General features: G+C 37.9%; 1 protein-coding gene across 1 annotated transcript in view; it reads left to right on the top strand.

Annotated features, from left to right (window-relative positions):
- Positions 1-24,187, top strand: part of COL4A6 (collagen type IV alpha 6 chain) — a gene marked incomplete at both ends in the record, with an annotated part of 329,278 nt that overhangs the window by 173,802 nt on the left and 131,289 nt on the right. Inside the window, one exon of the mRNA XM_080910167.1 lies at positions 5,893-5,976. Within this exon, the coding sequence (XP_080766293.1) occupies positions 5,893-5,976 (84 nt within the window). The remainder of the gene's footprint in view (positions 1-5,892; positions 5,977-24,187) is intronic.

The following is a 24,187-nucleotide window of genomic DNA, read 5'->3' as shown; positions in this document are numbered from 1 at the left end:
TAGTGTGATAGAAAGTTTTACAGGGTATAGTAGTCTAGGCTGGCATCTGTGCTTAGAGTCTGCAAGATAATCAAACAGCCCCCTTTGGCTTTTAGCATCTCCATTGAGAAGTTGGGTATAATTTTAATAAGTCTGTCTTTATATGTTACTTGGCTTTTCCCCCTTGCAACTTTTAATGTTCTATCCTTGTTCTGTTAGTTTAGTATTTTGACTATTATATGATGGAGTGGACTTTAACTTTTGCCCCACTGTATTTGGTGTTCTATAAACTTGTTGTACCTTTATAGGCTTTTTCTTTTTTAAGTTAGGATATTTTTCTTTTATGACTTGCTGAAAATATTTTCTGGGCCTTTGAGCTAAGAATTTCCTCCTTCTATTGCTATTATTCTTTTATTCTTACTATTCTTATGTTTGGTCTTTTCATGGCATCACAGGCTTCCTCATTGTTTTCTGTCAGGAACATTTTAGTTAACATTTTCATTGACTTTTATACCAATTTCTTCTATTGTATCTTCTACAAGTAAGATTCTCTTCCATCTCTTGTATTGTTTTAGTGATGCTTGTGTCTGTAGCTCCTGTTCTCTTGTCTAGGTTTTCCATCTCTAGGATTCCCTCAGTTTTTGTGTTATTTATTGCATCTATTTCCATCTTCATATCTTTAACACTGTTGCTCATTTCCTTAACCTGCTTGTTTGTGTTTTCATGGACTTCCTTAAGGTATTTGCTTATTTCCTTTTTAGGGCCTCTATCATCTTCATATTATTGGAATCATATTATTGGATCATAATATGATCATTTTCTTGTGCTTCAGTTGTATTGGAATATGTGTGGCTTGCTGTATTAAGATAGCTGGACTCTGGTGGTGTCATATTGATCTAGATGCTGTGGTCTTACTCTGGCTTCTAGTCATTTAAGTTTGGGGTTATTATAGATTTAGGTACCAACTTCAGAGTTTCTTTGCTGGATGTGTTTTGGATCTTTTCCACTGCTTTCTGTTTCCTCTCTTATCATTTGGCAAGGGTAGCTTCTAGTTCTGGTAACCATTAAGTTTGCAGGTCTAGTAGTATGTCTGTACTAGGGTATTGGTGGCCTGCAGGACCTGTGGGGTCTGGATGCTCATATTGCCTTTGAGGTTCTGGGATTCTGGGAACTTCCCTGGCCACATAATTTGTGTATTTTAACTAAAGTCATAGACCTCAAGTAGTAACTAGAAAACAGATTTTCCTCTTTGACACTTGTGAGAATATACAGGAAGAAAGCAGCTAGGATTTTTCTTTACAAATAATACCATCTAACTAAGGAAAAAAGATGTTGGGCTTCAACCTAAGAACCATTGTAAAGTTGGTCCTGTAGCAATATGTGGTGCTTACTCAATGAATGGAACACTGAGTGCTATAGCTTTTGCCTGATTCTTGAATGACTAGGGAAGGTATGAAACTTGAATGTGGCCTTGACATATGTAGTAATAGGATGGAAATGGCTTTAAGATCCTAAGTATTAAGATGTGCTTCTTACCATGATATCCCAGGCCAAAACAATTCCACTAGATCCTCTTACACAAAAATTCTGCTCTTAGATGATATTTTGAAAATTGCCCACCGTATTTCGTTGTCTTAACACTGATAAAAGTAACACTTAATACTTCAGGGTCTTGAAGACTAGATACATTCTGTGATTATACTGTACCATACTACATTTATGCAAGTGAAAACTGGTTATAATTATCTGAGTCCAGAACATAGATAAATTTCATAATTAAATGATGTTTCCATGGCATTATTGTTTCTTATTAAAGCTACCAACATTAAAGAGAACAAGACTATATCTTTTCCAGGGTGTTATCATGAGTTATTTGTTGCTTCAGAGACTTATTGCAGAGTCTTATTGCAACTATAATCCTTATAGTTAAGATACAATAACCCCAGCATCACCAGTTAAGCAGGATGCCATGTGCCTGATGAATCTATATACAGCTGCTAGCCTCTGCCTACTGCATTATATTTTGCATTATAGCTATTTAAATATCTAAGTATCTATTGTTTCATTTTAAACGACATTTTTCTTCACAATATGATTAAACCATAATATATGGTTTTCAGACTATTGATAATGTCTTTGCATTTTGCACTATGCTTTAAACCCAGAGCCTTAAATATGCTAGACAAACCCCCTACCATTAAGCTTTCTCTCTAACCATTTTTCACTTTTTTAATTTTGAGAGAAGATTTCACTAAGTTGCTCAGACTGTCCTTGACCATGTAATCTTCCATCCTCAGGCACCCAAGTAGTTGACATTATTTATAGGCTTTTTGCATCCTTATTATATCTTATTCCAATCACTTTCTTTTCAGGATTAAAAAGGAATGTAGCAAGTGCATGTGATATAAATGATATGTTCATCTGGTACAGTTTTAGACTATTTTCCCGAGTTCTTTGTGACTTCCATTTTCTGTACGTATACACTGAAGATTGTATTTTCAGAGAAAGGTGAGATAAGGTGGAAATGACTGGTGAGAAAAACCAGGATCTGACTGGCCCCATACAAGTAAGGATAGCACATCAGCTTCCTTAGGACCTTTCCACACCTCACTGTAATTGAAGACTCCTGTTGCTAGTGCCAGGGCTAACATTACAGAAAATTGCCTCACGGCTGATGTGACTTATCTGATTAGCTTCTTCAGTGACAGAGAACAGTGAATACTTTCTGTCTGACAGTGTTTTCTGGAGAATTTCTAGAACACCTTAGTTTCTCCTCTTATATTTTTGTTTGGCCTCAGTCGCTGGAAGTTTACTCTGCTATCTTGTAATTTACCCTAACTTCTTTAGAAGAAACATGGAAGTAGTTTATTACAGAATTTTTTTTTCACTTTTGGTTACCTCTGCCCCTGGTTTGAGATAACTGTTTTTACAGGAAACCAAATAGTTGCCTTATGGGAACAGAATATAGCTTCAAAATAAACCTGTTGAGTACTAACAGTTGAAAGGTATAGCTTTTCTCTCACTTAATAGCATGTACATCTTTTCTTCCTACTAATTACAAATATTCCATGAAGAGTGATTTAGCATGCAGGAATGTATGGGTTAGCAAATGTAAAGTAAGCATAATGCCAAGAATATGAAACACAACCAAGTTGAAATTTAAACTCAGTATTTCCAATCTATCACTTTCTGTTCAAAATTACAAAGAAAATTAATCAAAACCTGTAATATAACTGAGTTTTTCTCTTGGTTTTCTTTTCATTCTCTTCCTGGTCCCCAATCGTTCAAGGTGCCTCCTCTCAGAGCATCTCTTGATCTTACATTTATGAAATATGTGCCTGTGTGTATACCGTAAAATGGAGGACAAACTGGAATGTGTACAATGCCACTTAGCATGTCAAATGCATACAAAAGAGATAAAGTATCTCATACCGGAAAGGTGTTTGGAATCTGAAATAGGAATATTTTGTCATAGCTCTGCCATCACTACTTTATTATGGAAGTGTTATGGTGATAAAGTAATGTGGGAATGTCTTAAGAGATAAGAGACCATCTGAAAAAAATCTAGTGTTCTCTGAGGATTAGGAAAAGACACACATTACACAGAGAGAGGGAAGAATGATTAAATATGAGGGTAGCTCATGAATATGCTTTCTTCATTGTGGGAAATGTCTATTATTAAGCAAAAAAAAAAAAACAGTTGAATGATACTAAATCTACCCTAGAGATCAAGATTGTGATGCAGACATTAGTTAGAATTAATGTTTAGCTTTTTCCTAAGGTGAACAAGATCAGAATGGCAGTTTTCCTCCATTTGAAGTCCTTTATAGAGATTCTGGTAGAGAGTAGACTTAGAAAACACTGAGGCCTAAATGTTAAAGTCAAGTCTTTGACGTTTGTCTTTATTAATATCCTGGTTTCATTCCTATAGTCATTAATCATTACTTGATGGTCATCTACTGCTTTAGGTATTGAGGTTAGCGTGTTGTCCAAGGCAGATGATATCCTTAATAAACTACAACTTTGGTTCTAGTAGGCAAAGATATTATTTATGCTGAAAAGGTTACAAAGGAAGTAACTAGGGACCACATCAAGGTGAGTTCTCTGGAGTGGCCTAACAATCATCAAACCAAGATGTGGATTATATAAAGAAGCAAGAAATAAAGAAAAAACATCTGAGAAGGAAAATTCCAAGAAGTAGCACTGTTCCTGTGGCAAATCAAGTCATTAAAATTTTTATTTTGAAATAATTCTTTGACAGAATATTATTTCTTAAAAGGAAAGCAAATTTGCGGACTTAACAAGAGAGATATACTTATTTGTTTTTATACAAAGAAATAAGTCTTGGATAAATATTTGATAATGCAGGGTATACATCCTCAGTCTTTGTCAGAGTTGATCAATATTTTGATTTTATAGCTGCTAATGCTGATAACACTGCACTGTGTAAATGTGCAGTGCAAACAAATGGCAGGCACATATTCAGGGCAAATTCAGAAATAGTTGGAAACTGCGCCTTAATACCAAGTCAAACTTCAGTCAATGATTATTCATAAGCCTTATGTCATCATGTTAAACAAGGAATGTTAAAAATTAAATATTCTAACGTGATAAAATTTAAAGATGTTAGTTAATCTGATATTTGCTGAAGAATGATATCAAGGAACCATTGAAAGTCTTTGTTTTCTGTAATTAAGTTGTTATATGTCTATAAAAGCAGGAACCTTTCCATGTCCTATAAAAACACTGTAGTTCATAATATACAATAGTCTTAAGTCTGCACAGAGATGTCTCAAGCAGTATTCGTTAACACTGTGCAGTATGGCAACATGCACAGAGCAAAATACCCATGCTATATGCTCAGAGCCAAGGCTGCAGTGAACCCACTGATAGAGCGCAGGTAAGTGTGGTCAGAAACACCTTAAACTCATTACATGTTTGATTGTTAATTAGTTTTTTTTTTCATGATTGCATGTTCAGAAACACTGTACTGTTGTTAAAACGTCTATGACAATGCATATTCTCAGTCAAATGTCCACAGATAATGTCACAAAAGTTGGGATTCTGTTGGCAGGAAAGTTCGAGAACATGAATGAAGGTATTGAACTCACTTGAAGAAGGAGCAGAAACACCAGGGGAAACTATTTTATAACATCCCATTCTGCAGTGACTAATCTAGTCCCTTGAAACTTACCCTACTCCACATGCTGAATTTTTTGAAATAGAATGAGTGTCTGCCCATGTGATTGAAGCTGAAAGAGCTAGGAACAGAGATGAGTTTTTGCAGCAAGATCACATATTGGGACATTTGAAGGACTCTTGAGCATCAATTAGTCATCGTTGCTATCTCATTGACAATGTCATCAAGCAGTGTAGAGAGTTCCCAAAATAGTGTGTATGCGATGCCACCTGAGCACTCAGAATCTGACTCATGAAGTACAGAAGGATCATTATAAGTTCCAATGATGTGCTGAAAATAGATCCTGAAAAGACGAGAGCAGGGTTCATGGTCACTACTTTCATCTTCCTCCATATTTCTAGCATGTTCTCCTAGATAGTTCACAACAAGTACTACTTTGCCAGTAAGTACAAATCCATAACCTCTGGACACTTTCTTCCACACAAGTCCCATATAAACACACATTCTCTTGTATTCTACAACTGAAATTCCTACCAATGAAATAATGTCTATATCACCATTTCTCAAACAGCTACCAAGCTGGCTATTTTATGAAGTGTAGACTTTACCTAAAAGGATGCTAGCTTAAGTCTTTCTTTCAAATAGTAACATCATTGTATGAAATCAGTACATTACTTGGTTAAGAAGAATGTGACTAAAGGTTAGGTTCCCTGGGGTAATGATTTCCCCTGGTTCACATGATCTCCTAACATTTCCTCTTTTTTATTTAATAGGGACAGAAGAAGTCCTATGGAAAGCTATGTGGGAGTCAAGATCGCAGTGGAGACTGGACATGCTCTCCTGAGAAAGGAGTAAGAGTAAGTTGCTTATTGCATTGTGGAAAGACAGATAGTCACAGGGGATGTTATCTGTTTTGTCTGCTTCTTTTAAAATTAAGTAGTGTAAAAATTGCTCTTACGACCTCATGGCAAAAGCAAAGCACTGAGAGCAGGCTGGAAAGCTCTTTGCCCACTGCTAATAAGCAGAAAGAGGGTGGTCAAATCTCTGAGAGCCTATGAAGAGGTCTCCATCACAGACTTAATGCCAAGGCTCCCCACAGTGCCCTTGCAACGTCTCCAGAAGCTAGTTAGATTGTGCAGACCCAGATTGTGATAATGTTTGTAGATATGTGGAGAATTTCATAGCTCATTTATATCCACTTAGTTTCTCCCTGCCACTCTGGGGAACAGGTGATACGGTTTTGATCTACAGATTGGGATGCAACTTGTTCCAAATCACTGGCTTACTCGGTTTAGAATGTCGAGTACAGGGAATCTGTAAAGTCCAGAAATACAGGCCACTATAAAAATTGTTTAAAGATACTCTATTAAAACAAAAGGTGTGCTTTAAAATACATTTTACAAATCTATACAAACTGCCATGTAAATTGCAATAAACAGCATTTTTCCCTTAGCCGTGATACTATTTCTACTAAATAACCCTGTGTCTTTAGTATAACAGAAAATGTATTCAAGGACATTTATTCAACTAAAATTATAGATAGTCCTCAGAACTTCTGGCTGCTGTGTAACATTCAAATCTTCGAACTTCTAGGATTATGTTATGCTTGCATTATCATCAGATTCAAATAAGCCAATGAGCTTATACTATTAAAGGAAGGTATCACATAGAGTTCAACCAAACCTTCAAAAACATAGTCAAACAGGGAACATGGTGACCGTTCCACCTTCTCTTCCATTATCTTCCACTTGCAGTAAAGTAAAAATGTCAAACTCTGCCAGAATCTGAAGGAAAAGAATAAAAAGCAATCTCTTCATCTGAAAGGATCGTGCCCATTATACATTAAGGACATGAACTCAGAAAATCATAAGCTATCAGAAAAGGAATGCATTTTAGGGAGCTCTTCATCCAATCCACTGATTGTACAGAGGAAACAGAGTTAGAGGGACAATGACTTCCTGGGGGTCACACAGCAAATTGATGGCAGATTCCTTTTGATGTCTTACCTGTTCACTTCACTCACCGAAGACTCTTCCTGCCTCCTAGTGAATCTATGTTCATTGTAGCCACCAAGGCCAATGTGTTTTTTTAAAGGATTTTTATTACATTGATTTCTTTTGTTGGAGGGCACTTCATGCATGTGGAGGCCAGAAATAACAACTGGGAGTGCATTCTCTTTTTATGCCATTTGGGTCATAGGGATGGAATCACCTGTGGCCACTGACCCAACTCACTGGCCCAACTGACTTTTAATCAAGGTGATAGAAGTACAGACAAAGCAAAGGCTTGCTTGATGGTTTCTTAGTACTACTACTGTTTTTGCGACTTTCTTCTGTATATAATCAATATTATGTACATGTCTATATGGTCACTTTCAGTTCTTAAATTTTATTTCCCAAATAGAATTAGAAGGTGTTGGGGGGGTTGTTTTTGGTTTGGCTTGGTTGATTTGTTTGTTTATTTGTTTGGTTTTGTGTGTGTGTGTGTGTGTGTGTGTGTGTGTGTGTGTGTGTGTGTGTGTGTGTGTGATCCGTAAGGACTTTTCTTCTATCTCTAGTTGAATATATGTCCCTTTCTGTATTTTTGTCACTCCATAAAGGTAATGTTTTCTTGGCAATACTTAAACTGATTTCTGTGTGCTGATAAGCCACATAAATACTAAAGATAAGAATTATTACATATACATTTTAACTTAAAAAATTACAGGAAAAATGACCCCCGACAAAGTATCTTCCCATTCTTCCCCATTCATCTTGTATGTGAGTGTGCATGTTACCATAGCTGTGCTGGATACTTTCTAATAGGAGTGAAATTTTTCCCCATTCACTGACAATCTGCAAATCTCAACATATGTCCACATATTTACTGAAAGTTTGTCAGTCTTCTGTGAATTTCCTAAACATATGACCTCTGTTTTTTTTGGGGGGGGGGGTTGTTTTTGTTTTACCACTTTATTTTAAAAAAACAAAGATAAATGTACAAATTTTAAGCATTTTTTGCATAAAAGTATACAAATACATTTTTGTCGATACTTGGGTTTTTTTTTTTTTAAAGGTTTGAGAGTGTACGTTAAGATATTACTCATTACAATGAGCATAAAGTACATGTAAAACAGGATGTAACCTGGAATTAGTCAAAGTTTTCTTGGTGTGTAAGGATTAAGCAAAATAGTTTTTTCTTTTCTTTCTTTTCTTTTCTTTTCTTTTCTTTCTTTTTTTTTTTTTTTTTTTTTTTTTTTTGACCTCTGATTTTTGAGGTGATGATTCTTGTCCCTTGGAAGAAATGTTAAATGAAAATGACTTTCGCGGAGCAGATACAATATAAAGTTTAACAAAATCCTGATGGACTCTGGTGGGTGGAAAATTATGAGCGAACCTCAACAATCAGGGGAGCCCTAAGACTGCTTGTTGCACTGGAATCATTTAATAGTGACTGATCTGAAATGAGGCCCATCCTGTAACCAGGGGCAGCATGCCTGTGGCTATGGTATTGTTTAACCTTGGGCTGAGGTTTGAATTTTTTCAGGATTCTGTGAGGAGCCCTAATTAGGGTTCAAACACCTGGAGCTTATGTCTGGCTTCTTCTTTGCAAGCGTGAGTGGTTGGGTGGAGCAGGGATAGAGGGAAATGAACTATCACTGTGCAGAGTTGCTTCCTCGCATTTAGAAGATACAGACTACAGAGTTAAATGTGTTCTTAATGTTACTTTGTGATCTCTCTGATTTCTGAGACTATTTATCTGTCTTATGGAAATGCACCACCCTGAATTTTATGAGCCAAGAGCAAGAATGTTATTTTTCACAAACAGGTAAGGCCCCATGCTCTTGAGAGAAGCTGTGAACAAAAGTGCTTAATGCCACAAAACCACTGCATCCTGTTTTGTCACCCTCCCAGTCCTCTTAAGTTCCCAGGGCCAAGCTGGGTTGTTTAATGTAGCCTTGGCACTATTAACCATTCAGGACAACTCTTGGTCTGCTTTTGTGCAGATGTCAGAAAGATTTGAGACTGTTTTCCTTAGCTGAGCAGACAGCCCCATTCGGATTTCAAGCTGTTCCTCTCCAGCTGGGAGGAAAGCAGAGATTGGATCAACTCCTGAGCAATGCTGCAGCCCCTGGCAGGCGCCTCCTGCCCTGAAGAGACATCAGCTACATAACTTGCTGGGCAGTGTATACTTTTCCTTTGCCAAAGGCCTCTTGAACTGACTGGGACATTTCCACAACACCTCACATGCCGGCAAACAGGAATCTAAACCTTTTTGGCTGTAACTATACTGAACTGATGATTCCTAACTGTGCCATAACTGGTTTTCCCATGGGGGAACTGCACTTTATAAGGCATTGCTGTGCTTCTTTTCTTAGGGAACTGTACTACATCACTTGCTTAAATCCCGTTACTGAAATCTTAGCCTACCATAAAAATGGCAATGTTTAAATGAGGGCATATATCACCTTGTGTTAACTAAAACTTATTGCCTTTAAAACAAAACTGGATATTCAAATTTACGTTTAATATTTAACTTCCACATTGCTTTCTTGGGAATAAGTTTTGTTATCCATTCTTTTGAGCTACTCTCTTGGTCTAATTTTTATTTTGTTTTTCTGCCATTCAATTAGCCAAAACATTTTAGATTGTCAGATCTATCCCTTTTGTTTTACCTTTACAGGATTTGAAAACTGCTTCTGCGTTATTGTCTATTGTTGTCTGTTAGCGTGTGTTTGTCTGAAATTAGGAATAGGAGTAGGATAGCTGTTGCTGTTGTTGTTGTTGTTGATATTATTTCAGAGTTTTACCTGTTTTCACAGATTCCTTGTGTTTATGTCCAATGTGGTAAAGTCCTCATTATCCACAGTATCTAAAGGATCATTAATATGAAACTCAATGGGATGATGATGAAACAACAGGGAATGTAGTAGGTTAAAGACAGGAGTGTGCAGGGTACAGGGGGAGGAAGGAAAGATGTACCCAGTAATTGGCTAGTTCACAAGAAAATGGAGAGATGTCTTGGTAGCCACAGTAGAAGTCAACAGATCCAGTAATACCAGCTGTTCCCAGGAGAGTAAGTTGACCAACTAGTGGGCAGTGCACCTGGATTCTGAAGGCCATGGTAAACATATTGTGTGACAGGAGAAGCAGCAGCAGGACAAAGATTGACAACAAGAACTTGAGCCATTTGGGATGCTCTTACTTTGTAAGCTCTCAAGCTGGGTAGGATATGACTTTCCAGAGGATAAGATGAGCAGATGACCCTTACCTAGGGAAATCCAAGCATTCTCTGTAAATGGCAAACCAAACAGTTGCTTACACTGGCAAACTAGCAGCCATTCCTGGGTTTTCTTTCCATTCCCCACTGACACCTTCAATCTGTCTTCCTATCAATTTATCTGCCTAATCAATCTGGTAATTCTCTATACTAGCTTTTTCAGTCTCAATCTGTATCATTTCTTCTTTATGTTTTTAAAATTATTTTATTGGATATTCTCTGTATTTACATTTCAAAAAATTATGTAATTGAGTTCTTTGTTCTCCCAGCTTCTTAGCTCACTCCCCCTTCCCATTGTACTGCCCAAGTTTCTCCAAAACACAAACATCATTATAAAACTGTGGCTTAAAATCTTTCATTGACCACCCCCATAGATTCACAATAAAACCTTAACTCTGCTAAATGTATGAAGTCTTCAAAGACCTGCCATTTAACTCCTTCTCCAGGATTACCTCTCATCACTACACAACTTCTATAATTTCTTAAAATGAAACAGACAAAAAATTAAGTAGATAGGTAAGTAGGTAGGTAGGTAGGTAGGTAGGTAGGTAGGTAGGTAGATAGATAGATAGATGGTAGATAGATAGATAGATAGATAGATAGATAGATAGATAGATAGATAGATAGATAGATAGATGATAGATTGATTGATAGATAGATAGAGATATACTACACATTCTTCAGATACTATATGTCCAGTGATTATACTTGTTTTCCCATGACCATTTCTGTTTATCCACCCTATCAATACAAACATCAACTATCTGGGAAGCTTTTTCTGAGCTATAAGGCTGATGTTATCTACTTTAGAATCCCTCTTCTTGTGCTGAATAACAGAAAACTAATCACTTGTTAACACTTGCCGGTCTTATGAACAACTAAAGTATAGAGAGAATGTCTTCTCAGATTCTTCATAGTCAGCAACATGAGAATCTGTTTCATAAAGGACTGTTTAGTTCCAGCCCAGCTTAACATGTCCTGAGTTAGCTGTAAGATCTCTGTAAAGTCATGTTTTCTCCTACCCAGAAAGCCCACAGCAACACCAAAAGTAAGGATCTGGGGCAGGCATTTCCTCACATTCATCAGATCTCACTGGTTGTCAGGGTTTCACATCCTGTCCTTATTGTTTGCTTTCCCTAACCCTTCTGGGTTTTTATTTTACTTTGGTTTTTTTTTTTTTTTTTTTTTTGCCTGTCATTTCTTGTTTTGTACTTACAAGAAATTTTGACACAAGAGTTTCCTTTAACCATAGCAATCTGCTCTTCTACCAAAATAAAAGCATTCCCAAATCATAAAATTTTTTGACATTGACTCTCCCTTAAGCCAACTTTTTCCTTAAAGCCTCTTAATCTTGTGATGGACTTCCATTTCACTTGCTTCTTCCCCTTTTTGGGAAGTTGAGTCTGAGAAGGGAACTGTCTACTTGGTGGCAGTAGGGAAGGGAGGTAGGACAGGTCCTTCAGTAGTGACATATGGTTATTTAAGTTCAGGGTAATTGATGATAATCTTAAGTTAGTGCCTGTGCTCTGGCTCAAGGTGCATTCATCACCAAGCAGATGTTCACAGGTGATCTTAATCATTTCTTTGATCATATTGCAACATATATGGAGTTTATTCTTCTTACTGGGAGGGAGGCTCCTACTAAAAGAAGTCATGTAGCTGGAGGGGTAGGTAAATGCATAGTTGTAAAGACAAGAAGATTGCTTTGGCTCGCTGGAGTTCTAATTAGTCTAAGCCAACTACTGTTTTCTCTTTTGAGGGATTCCATATACTTCTAAGTAAAATTAGAACAATGGGTTGTGAGAAGGATCTCTAAGGACCTACGATATCCAATGATATAACTTAGACACCTTGTTACTATGCTCTGAAGTCGTCTTTGCCCAGGAGTGTCTTACAGCACTTTCTGGCATTTCATTGAGATATAAAGAGCAATGCTTGACAGTGCATTGACTTTGGGTAGCTTTAAGAAGATGCCTTCGTCATCAGTCCCAGGCAGTGGTATTTTGTTTATTTGTTTGTTTTGGGGGTATTAGAGTTCAAATCCAAGGCTCCACATATGCAAGGCCAATGCCTTCTATCATTGAATTATGTCTGCAACCATCCTACCGCAGCCATTGTTTCTTCCCTGTTGTCACTGAAGTTGAGTGACTGAATGATAGTCACAGGGATTGCTATTGACCAGAACAATATACAGTCTCTTCTGCTTTGTTTAGGAATCATTCTGTCTACAGTGTTAGCTTTGAAATTCACTTTTGCTTCAGCACAACCCTATTCTTATTGTGTGTGAATACATCTCCAACTCAGATGAGAAGGACAAGGGTCACTCTACTCATCTGAGGAGTTGTAGGCACAAGTTATCTGTCTTTAGAGACTGTAACATTTTAATTTCTACTAATCCATATGCCAGAAATAATAGATATCAAACCATAGGTGAGCATCTGCACATTAATTCGTGACATAGCCTTTCACATTAGCATCTGCTTTCTTTATCCCTTGTCAGTTATTTACCCCACTACTGTCTGTGCCCTCTTTTCTGACTAGTTTCTACTTTCTTCCTGTCCCCTTCCGGACTTCCCTCACTCTGGCTTTAATTTTTCCAACCCCCCAATCTCTCTTTCCCATTCTCCCTATCATGGCCTCCTCACATAACTTCCTCTTCATTTTTCAATTTCATGAGGTTGCTTCTTAGGTCACCAGTCTGGGCCACTATCTCATTATTCTTTGTCATCAAAGAAGCATTAACATTTCTTCATCAGGGTATTAGGAAGAAGTCCTCAAAATGCACTTTACGAAAGTATCCCACTTCTCCAAAGATTCTAAATCTCAGAGTCTAGATCAGTGGTCTTCAAAGTTTTGAATTAGAGGCAGGGAATGCAAGGCAATCCACTGAGTGTGCAAATAGATTAAGATTTTGATAAAAAAAAAATCTAGAACAGTACTAAGATTCTGAGGCTAGGGGTGTATGGTTGAAAAGGTGTGAATACAGGATAGCATGCTGAGGCCTCAAGTTTGATTCAGAGCAAAGGAAGAAAAGAAGGAATGGAGGAGGGGAAAAGGATACTACTTGTCCTAGCTAATTTTACATCACCTTGATATTAGCTGGAGTCAACAGAGAAGAGGAAACCTCGATTAAGAAAATGCCTCCATATGATCAGGCTGCAGGCAAATACCTGTAGGGCATTTTCTTAGTTAGTGATTGTTTTGTAAGGACCCATTCAATTGTGACTAGAGTCACTACTGGGCTGGTGGTCCTGACTTCTATAAGCAAGCTAGCCAAGCATGCCATAGGGAACAAGCCCATAAACAGCACCTTCCATGGCCTCTGTATCATTCTCTTGACTTCAGGTTACATCCCTTCTTGAGTTCCTGTCCATACTTCCTGTGATGCTAAACAGTGATATGGAATTGTACACCAAATAAGCCCTTTCATCCCCAACTTGCTTTTGGTCCTGGTGTTTCAGCACAGAAATAGAAATATTAACTAGAACACCACCCTGCAGGCTTAGATTTTTCTAAACCTACTTTATATAGGGTTCTTGAATGTCCCAACCTCCCTTTTAACTCCCCAACTACAGGTTGTGAAAAAAGAAGGTTAATAGGAAAAGGGGTTCTTAGAACTGTTTAGAAGTAGTTCTTTGGGGCAACTCCACTTTTTGTCATCAGGATACCAGCAGTCCAGTCCACTAGCAAATACCAAACGTGACTCAATAGCAGAAGCTCAATCCAGCAGAAAAGGTAAGGCTCTGCCAAATCCATATAAGTCAATGGAAGCAGCAAGAATTAGCCAGAATACCAGATGAATTTCTTTGGCACATTTCTAAGTAATTAAGACTGCAAAGGCAAATAAAGAAGCAAGACCAGTGAAGCTTTGCACAGCTGGCAAAGAAGTGAAGTGTTGCATGAGTGACCTCTCACTGTTTGTGGAGTTCCATTTATAGGTTTTCCAAATATCATGTGCCCTCTTAAGGGTCCACTCCAGAAAAAAATCACATGCTCTCTCACACGTCTGCTTCAGCAAAATATCCTCTCACAAGACACCTTCCACAAGAACATCACATGGCACAACTGGGTCTCCAAAGAAACCAGAAATTTCCACTTCACTACCCAAGGCATCTAACATGCTGTATCATCTTCCATGTGTGTGCATCATGTGAAGAGAGTAGAACAGATATATGGCCTAAAGTAGTATACTATTTTATTGTCAAACATACATGCATCAAAGAAACATGCCTTCAGTGTTAAGCATTGAGCTTAGCTAGAGGTTCATGTATGACAGATGAACACTGTGTTGTGACACTACATACCCATCCCAAAGTTATTTTTCATTAACTGAAGGGGCTATATAGTTGAAGGGCTTTAGAGACTTCAGGCTTAATCTGTCTGTTTTCTACTCATGTCTCCTTCTACCCAAGAAAATTTTAAGTAGCCTAGTCAAATATTATATATATATATATATATATATATATATATATATATATATATATATATATATATAATGCAACATATAGTATATAGCATATATGATTGATTTATGATAAATGATATAAGATAATCATGAAGATGCTTACCTTAAAACAATTCCTTATAGATATCATTTCACCATTTATTAAAGATTAAAGCAAATTTGAGATAATAATTGCATGGGTTTGCTTGTTTATTTTTAAATTTAAAAAATCCTTTCTGGATATTTGGTACTGCAGGATATAGAGTATGATGGTTTAACACTGGGAATGCTTGTGAGGTGAATAGTGATGGGAAGACCCACCCTACCTGACAGGTAGAATAAAGAAGGGAGAGCAATCTGAGCATCAAGTTTCATTGACCAGTTTCCTGACTGTAGAAACAATGCAACCACTCACCTATTGCCCTTGCCTTCACACCCTCTCTACTGTGAGAGACTACCCTTGGAACTATAAGCCAAAATAACCCTTCTCTAAACTGCTGTTATTAGGTATTTAGTTATAGTAGTCAGACAAGTAACTGATCTTTAGAGCATCTGCAACTTTTCTTTCAGAGTTGATGGATATTTTCATTTTATAATTGTTGATGTGAGAAAGAGCATTTCATATAAATAGTACAAAGAAGTGTGTGTAGAGCCGTTTTGAAGATTCTTGGAAATAATATCTTAAATCTAAGCCAAAATTCAATTAATAACCCTTTATAAAACTAAAGTCAGTAACTTAAAAATCAGTTCTAAAATCAAACATTCTGCCACAATAAATCCAAGGATACATGATGAAGAATGCTGGTAAAATATTTAAAATCTTTGTTTCTTATAATTAAATCATCCTATAAGAGCAGAAAACTTTGTATGTATATAAAAGCTGCAATTCATAACAGTAATCTTGGTCTTGGGCTGAGGTGACTATATAGCATCCATTGGCACTGTGTGGCATCTTCAAGACTTAGTGCAAGCATTATATGTTCAGAATCAAGACTATAGTAAAGGTGTGTGATCCACGAAGGGGAATGCTGCTAGTAACATCTCAAATTTATTATGTATGTGATTCCGAATTAAGAATATTTTTCGTCTTTATGAAACCGTAAAACTTTTTCACTATTGTTAAATTTTCCCAATTCCCACATTCAACTACAACCCAACTTTTGGCAAGCTGTGGCATAGATCATACTTAATGTAGTGGGGGGGGGGGGGGAGTAAACAAGCAAAAGAACTCTGCATAAAGGAAAAATAGCTATCATCAGATTGTTTATGCTTTCCATAGAGAATAGTAATGTAGCCAACCTTGAAGCCTCATGAGACAACATCCCATAAAGCAACACAGAGAAAACCTCAAATGCTGAAATGAGATAGTAGAAGTACTTTTTTAAAATTACAGAATACTAATTGTCTTCAGAGAGGCATTACCTAGCAGCGAATGGAAACAGATGCTGAGACCCAGAGCTAAACATTGGGTGGAGCTTGAAGAATATTGCAGAAGACAGGGGGAAAGGATTTTAGGATACAGAGACATCAAGGAAACCCACAGAATCAAGTAACCTGGGCTCAGGCTCACAGAAACTGAACTGACAACCAGGGAGGCTGCATGGGACTGACTATGCTCTCTGTATATGTTACAACTGTGTAGCTTCGTCTTCTTGTAGGACTCCTAACAGTGGGAGCAGGGGCTCCCTAGGATTCTTCTCCTGGCTTTTGGGATCCTTTCCCTCATACAGGGTTGCCTTGTCTATCCTTAATAGGAGAGGAGGTGCCTAGTCTTACTGCAACTTGATATGCCATTTTTGATTGACATACATGGGAGGCCTGCCCTTTTTTGAATAGAAATGAAGAAGGGGTTAATGGGGGGGGCAGAGCAGAGGGGAGGGAAGGACTAAGACTGGAAGGAGAGGAGAAAAAGGAAACTGGTCGGGGGTAAAAAAAATCACAAGCCCATGTGCATAAAATTATACATTTGTTTATTTATTTATTGAAAGATTATAGAATTTCAAGTTTGTAAAGGTTGGATCCAGCACCCATGTTATAAAACATAATTTGAAAAAGACTTTTGAGACAAAACTGGGGATATTTTTCTCATATTAAATATGAAAATGCTTAGAAGAAAATAACTGAAAGGTAAAGAGACATACTAGGGCCTTCTTCAAATGACATAGCTAAGGCTCTGAATCAAGTATCTCATCCCCCATGCTTCTTGTTCATCCTACTCTGCCAAATGGTTCTTAAACCCATGCCCATAAATATCTCAAGTTCCTGCCTCATCCACAGTGCTTGGACTATTGTGAATGGAAGAATACTTGGAGCGAAGAAAATATGCTTAGACAAAGACCAGACACTAACATATCATATCATTGTCTGCATTTTAAAGTGTTTCCTAATAGTTCTGTCTATTAAAGGATAAACAAATGAACTTCATGCTTAAGAAAAGGCTGGTTTTGCTTTGTGGTGATAAATTTGGGGAGGGATCATATCATATCCATATCTTACCTCACTAAGCTGGTTTTCCTCTTTCTACAGGCCACTCACTCTATGAAATCCACTAAAATGGTCTTAAGAGTATGGGGATGAAATTACTGAATATGTGTCAGAGACATTATTTGATATCTGTTTCAGAGGGGTATCGTGTATTAATGGAAGTCTTCCAAGAATGGTCAACAAAATTAATTGCACAGCATCTCTCTTGCACACTAGTAAAAGTCAATGAGAAAATGTGCATTACTTTGCAGAAATTGGATTTACTGCCATCTTTTCAAAGGGGTTTTTATTTTTAACAAAATGTGGCACCTGTCCAATTATTTAATAACCTCTTCCACTTAACTTAAAAAAAGTTAAAGAGGTGGCTATCCTAGACTAGATTCTCTATGTCATTTTTCTTGTTGTGTAATTGTAGCTTGAGCCCTCTAGACAAACATTTATGAACGCGTTCAGGGAACTAAATATTGGTGCAGACACTATGGGAAGTGAACATATATTACAATCACCAGGCCTCTCCTTGGTGAAGAGACCATGGTAAGACTGTTTACCTTCCTGAAAATGTAGATGGTTAGATGTCTTAAAGAGCAGAACACAAGACTCCCTAAATCAGAGAGATTTGTATGATATGTTATGGAATAGTATGGTATGATTAAGAAGCTCTTTAGGAAGGTTAAGTAGGGGAAGGAAAATAGGGTAGATTGCAATGAAAGACACAAAGAACAAATACCAGGCTCCTTGTTTGTTGGGTCACATGTCCAAAACCTCTAGTGAGGTTTACAATGTCTGGGGTTCGGATACTAAATTTCTCTGAATGAGTCCACCCTATAGCATACACATACATTCACCGGAACTAGTGACTTGGTAGAGATTGGCTTTTATGTAGATGACTGTATCTTGTTGTTGCTCTTTGAATGCTCTGAAAAAGAGTGCCAGTTCCTTTCCCTTCCATTCCTCTAACCCTTTCAAAGCAATGTGTTGTTCACACTGATCCCATTAGAAAGCAACTATTTTCAAGCCAAGTGGAATCCATGTCTCTGAGGTAGACTCTAAGATGGCTTTTCTCTGGGGAACACTTAAACCTACCAAAGATTTTCTGTGGTACCCAGATAGAAAGATCAACTCAATCATTTCTCCAAGGTCACCTGTTTCCTACTCAATGAATTTTATTATGGACTCATTGACTGAAAAACAGAGTTTTGAGCATCTTGGGGGTAGGGGTTCTTTTCATATGAAACCGATTTTAACGTTTGGTTCAGCAGGAAAAAATCAGCCAAGTACATTAGTCCCCTTGTGACACTAATACTATCTGCGACCACAGCAGGCACATACCTTGGAGTTACTATTTTATCTTTGAAAAGAAGAAAGAAATAAATGTTCATTTCTTCAGCCTAAAAGATTAATGTATATGATTTATTATCATTCGTATCAAGGAAATAATGGTTTCAGTCCCTGTGCATGTTTTGGCTCGTTCATGCAATCATAGTGAGTTGGCATTCCACTGCTTTAGTTGGGTTCCCTCATAGAGTTAACACGAGTCAATGATTTCTGTCCCTTTCTCATGCTGCTGGGACAAATGCCAATAAAGCTATGAGCGAAGGGAGCTATAGAGAAGCCTGCTATGGGGCATGGGACAGAGTGAGGGGTAACCAGGGTTCAGGAGCCAGGTTTCCGCAGAGAGAGAGAGAAAAATGAAAGCAAACAAAAGGAAGACACAGGTTGAAACAGGCTCCCCAGACAGGGCCTCTTTGCTGTAAGAATGGAGCCTTAAATTTCATAAAGCTCAATGAAGGGAAGAAGCCAAAAGTTAAACATGATCTTTGTAATACAATTGAAGGATTATTAACCAAGCATACATAGTAAAAGTCACACAGACGGTGAGCAACATTTGTTTTTCTTAAAACCTACTTAGGTACTCCGTGAACTAAAATATGTCCCCAAACCTGTCTAGCCACATAGGTACTAATATCACTCTTTCAAGCCACAGAGGTACCAAAAAGAGCTCAGGAAAAAGCAGAGGGACGCTTAGCAATGGGGAATGACACAGAGGCTCAAAGTACCTAGCATGGGCTGCATTTTGAAGTATATGACAGGGAGTTGAGTGAGTCAGTAAAATTCATTATCAAAACAGCAGGAGCTGTGGCTCCAGTTCCTTGTCCAGAATAATAATTTAACTTCTTCCTGAGTTTCATACTTTAAATAAAATTTAAAGAAAATTGAGCTCCAATAACAGGAGGGCCTTCCCAGCTCCACCCCTATAAGGATAAGGAGCTAGATTTTTTCTTCCCCCATTTACTACCTTATGTCAAGACCCAGACTTATCGTTGACCTTGCTCCATCACTGCTTCCATGCAAGATACATGACAAAAATCTGAAATGACCCTGAAGTCCGCATATAGTATTCACAACATCCAAAGAAATTCTCAATTCACAGACTCCTGCCCCCCCCCCCCAAACTGCTGCTGGTCCCACCATCACAATGCTGTCTGCCTGCCCACTAGGGACTTAAGATCACCTTTTAGGTCAGTGGCAACCGTCTTAGGTAAGGGACTCTGACAGCTGGTCTCAACAGATGTGATAGTACTTTTCAGCCATGCTCCAAGGGTGGCCCTGAACCACTGACCTGGTGGACCGGCTGCCCTAACTTGCCCACCTGCAACCCAAGCCAGAATGGTCCTTGGTCCTTGGCAGTGGAAAAGAAACAGTTTGGAAGAAATATGACACAAAAGAAATTCAGCCTAAGAACTTGGCATGAGTTTCCAAATTGGAAGTTCTCAAACATCCCTTGTTCCCTCCTTGAAATGTTTACCTCATGGAAACAAAGAGGGCATTTAAAGAAACATGACAGACGTCCAGGCAGAAGGCCACAGTAGGGCTAATAAAATCTAAACTTTGCATCTTATGTGGGGAGACCAAGGTCCATAGTGGAAATAAAATTTAAACTCTGAAGAATGTTTAAACACCCCTTTCCTTCATTATGAGGACCAGATGAAAGTGTGACCCATGTGCAAGTGAGGGACAGAGAAAAAAATAACAGGAGAGTGCAAAAAAAAAAAATAGAGAGGAAGGGGAAGAAGATACTGGCAGGGGAAAGAAGAACAATTATCAATTATTCAAATCCCAGCAAGGAAAAATGTGAGGAAAAATTCATATTAGAGAGCAAATAAATAAATAGGTTTAGTGTATCATGCATTTGATTTTAGTGGCCAGATATCATTTCCATTTCCAAGGGGACTTAGGGGTACCTAAATCATGGTAGGGAGATTCTTTTTCAAGGGAGTCAAATTGAGGATGGCTGTTAAAGCACCATATAGACTTCTATTGGAGTCTGGTAAATCAGTCTTCTAAGTCCTCACTCTACCATTTTACTAGGTGGGCTCTCAGTAGTTCTCAACAAGAAGTGCCCCGGGAAACGTTTATCAGTATCTAAATATATTTCTGGCTGTCACAAGTGGTGAAGTATCTAGCTGCTAGTGTGCATGAAAGAAGATGAACCCCTTATAATGCACAGTCATACAGCACAGGGCTGTCCCAACCCAGTTAGTAGTGCAAAGGTTAAAACTCTCTGAATTATAATACGTCCTAAACATTCCACACTTCAGTTCCTCCATTTGTGACTTGAAAATAATAATACTCTCAAAGGATTGTTTTGATCATTAAATATGCTGACCCACGTAAAGCAAAATCTTTTCCATTAATTATTGGGTATTAGTGCCATGATATACTTTCAACTCGTTCTCCTGCACAGCTCCTTGGAGGAGTTGTTCATAATCAAAATCTCTACTTTTCATTTTCGCCCTTTAACCATTCCCTTCTTTTAAAAGTCAGCAGTCCTTTAAGATAGGACTTTGACTTTCTAGTTCTATTCTCATTTTACTTACACTGCCATCAACATTAGATAGGCATTTTTGGAGCTAGACAGATAGCTTAATGGTTAAGAGCACTTGCTGCTTTTACAGAGGAACCAGGTTTGATTCTAGCACCTACATGATGCAGCCATTCATAGCTCCAGTTCCATGGGATTTGATGTCCTCTTTTGTTCTGATGTGCTATTCTGACCTCCACAGGTACCAGACACCCACATACAGATAAAACATTTAGACACATGATATGAAATAAATAAATCTAACAAAAGTTGTTTTTGTTTTGTTTTTCTATCTCTTAATAAACCGTGAGTCAAAGAAAACATTTTGGTTTAACTTTCAAGACTTCATTGATTTCTCCTCCGACCTTTATGGACCAAGTTTCCCATCTCTTTTTTAAAAAAAAAAAAAGGTCTTGGTCTGATTTGTTTGTGGAAGAAATCAATAAATTAATACTTAGAATGCAAATTAAGTGGGATGGTGTATAGAAGGTACTTGGCCCACATCCTAAATAGCCATCATCACTACAATGCCACAATTGTCATTATCAGTGTTACACTATTATTAGTCTTTTACTGGCTTCTAAGTCCTTTGAGAGAGGATTAATATTTTGCTCTGAACCTTATGCAGAGTTTTACCTAATAGAAGATATATGTTTTCCATGGATGGGAGTAGCTGACAAGGGCATGAGAGAAGGAGACTGGAGGAATGACCTGGAGGGGGAAAGGCATGCAATAAAAAGCTTAACTGGGGTGGGGATGGCTAGAGGCTAATGGGAACAGGGTTTCAGAAGGGAGTTACATACTAGCTTTTTGAACTCCCTTTTTCATAAAAAAATGGGACCATAAAATGGATATTCCTATAAAATAATCATTCCTACCCATTAATCATTCTGATACTTCCCCCCCTGGGTTTGGAGGAGAATTGGATGATAGCCAGATGTTAACAAGAATCATGATTATCTATTATATTTGACACCATCAACTCACTTATAGTACTGGATTAACTATATTTTTGTTCATCTTGAACTTAGAGCAACTTTGTACATTTATCAGTTACCCTGAGACTATGGTACCTTGGGTGATACACATTAGAATAATTACATAAGTCAATTTCTACTAAAATCTTAGGAATATTCAAAATAGCTACTTGTTGTTGATGATCTAATAACATTATTTGTCATTATTTTGAGTGAGAATGAGGTGATTACCAAATAGGATCTTTGATCCAAGTTTCTTTTACCACCAAGAATGGAATAGCTAGTTTTTATAATAATTCAAGTCATTAACTACTGTCAATTCTGGCATTACATTATTGCCACTTCCTCTCACCACTCATATACAAAAATTTGACAAGTTGCACTTTGCCTTTAAAATGTTATTAAATAAAACCCATATGATTTTAGTCCCTGCCCATCCAAACTGTAGACCCCTCCTTACTTGTAAATATGCAGTAAATACCATTGTTAGATGGCTCCTGACCCAGTGAAGAGAAAAACATTGTAATCCGTTTTACATGAACAACTGAAGTGAAGGAAATGAACTCACAAATACAAACTACTCACTTTGAAGGGAACAATGATTAGAGCAGCTGATATAACTCAGTGGTAGAGCACCTTTTGTTTTTTACTTTTTTTTGAATTGGATATTTTCTTTATTTACATTTCAAATGTTAGCCATTTCCCCTGCTTTTATGAAGATACTCCCACTCCTACCCACCCACTCCCACTTCAACATCCTGTCATTCCCCTACACTGGGGAATTGAGCCTTCACAGGACCAAGGGCTTCTCCTCCCATTAGTGTCCTACGAGACCATCATCTGTTACATTTGTGGCTGGAGCCATGGGCTCCTCCATGTATATTATTTGGTTAATGGATTAGTCCCTGGGAGTTCTAGGGGGGAGAGGTCTTGTTGATTGATATTGTTGTTCTTCCTGTGGGGTTACAAAACCCCTTCAGCTCCTTCAGTCCTTTCTCTAACTCCTCCATTGCGGTCCCTGTGCTCAGTCAGATAGTTAACTGCAAACATTCTCATCTGTATTTGTAAGGCTATGGCAGAACCTCTCAGGAAACATCTACATCAGGCTCCTGTTAGCAAATACTTATTTAAATTTTATTTTATTGGATATTCTCTGTATTTACATTTCAAATGATATCCCCCTTCCCCCTTTTTCTCCCCCTCCCCCTCCACTTGTTTCCATGAAGGTGCTCCCTCTCCCAACCACCCTTTCCACCTCAGTGCCTTGGCATTCCCATACTCTGGGAAAATGAGCCTTCACTGGACCAAAAGCCTCTTCGTCCACTGATGACAGACAGTGCTATCCTCTGCTGCATATGCACCTAGAGCCATGGGTCTCTCCATGTGTGCTCAGTGGTTGGTGTTTTAGTCCATAGGAGTTGTGGAGGGTTTGGTTGGTTGATAATGTTTTTTCCATGAGGTTGCAGACCCTTTCTGCTCCTTCAGTTCTTTCTCTAGCAATAGTGGCATCAGCAATAATGACTGTTTGTTGGCTGCATATGGGATGAATCCCAGGCGGGGCACTCTCTGAATGACCTGTAGTAGTAGTAATAGTAGTAATAGTAGTAGTAGTAGTAGTAGTAGTAGTAGTAGTAGTAGTAGTAGTAGTAGTAGTAGTAGTAGTAGTAGTAGAAGAAGAAGAAGAAGAAGAAGAAGCTGTTGTTGTTGTTGTTGTTGTTCCTCACAACCACACATATCTGGCCCATATCATTTCATATCACACATAGATCCCCTGACAAAAATAAATCTCTGAGATGGTGATATGAATTTGCATAGATTCTCTTAAAGGTATAGTTTCTGTTAGTTCGCTCTGGATTTTTGAGACAATGTCTCTGGTTAGGCTGCACTTCAACCAAGCTTCTTTCTTCAGCATGGTAAGTGCTAGGGTTATAAGAATGAGCTACCACATTACAAAAAGAGGTATAGAAAACCCCAATTTGGTAGATCTTCCAAGGCCTACTTTCAGTCACCGGTATATCATTATTCTGTACAGTGATAAGAAC

This window comes from Micromys minutus, assembly GCF_963924665.1.
Source record: "Micromys minutus genome assembly, chromosome: X".
Lineage (NCBI taxonomy): Eukaryota > Metazoa > Chordata > Mammalia > Rodentia > Muridae > Micromys > Micromys minutus.
This window is presented reverse-complemented; position numbering and strand designations above follow the sequence as displayed.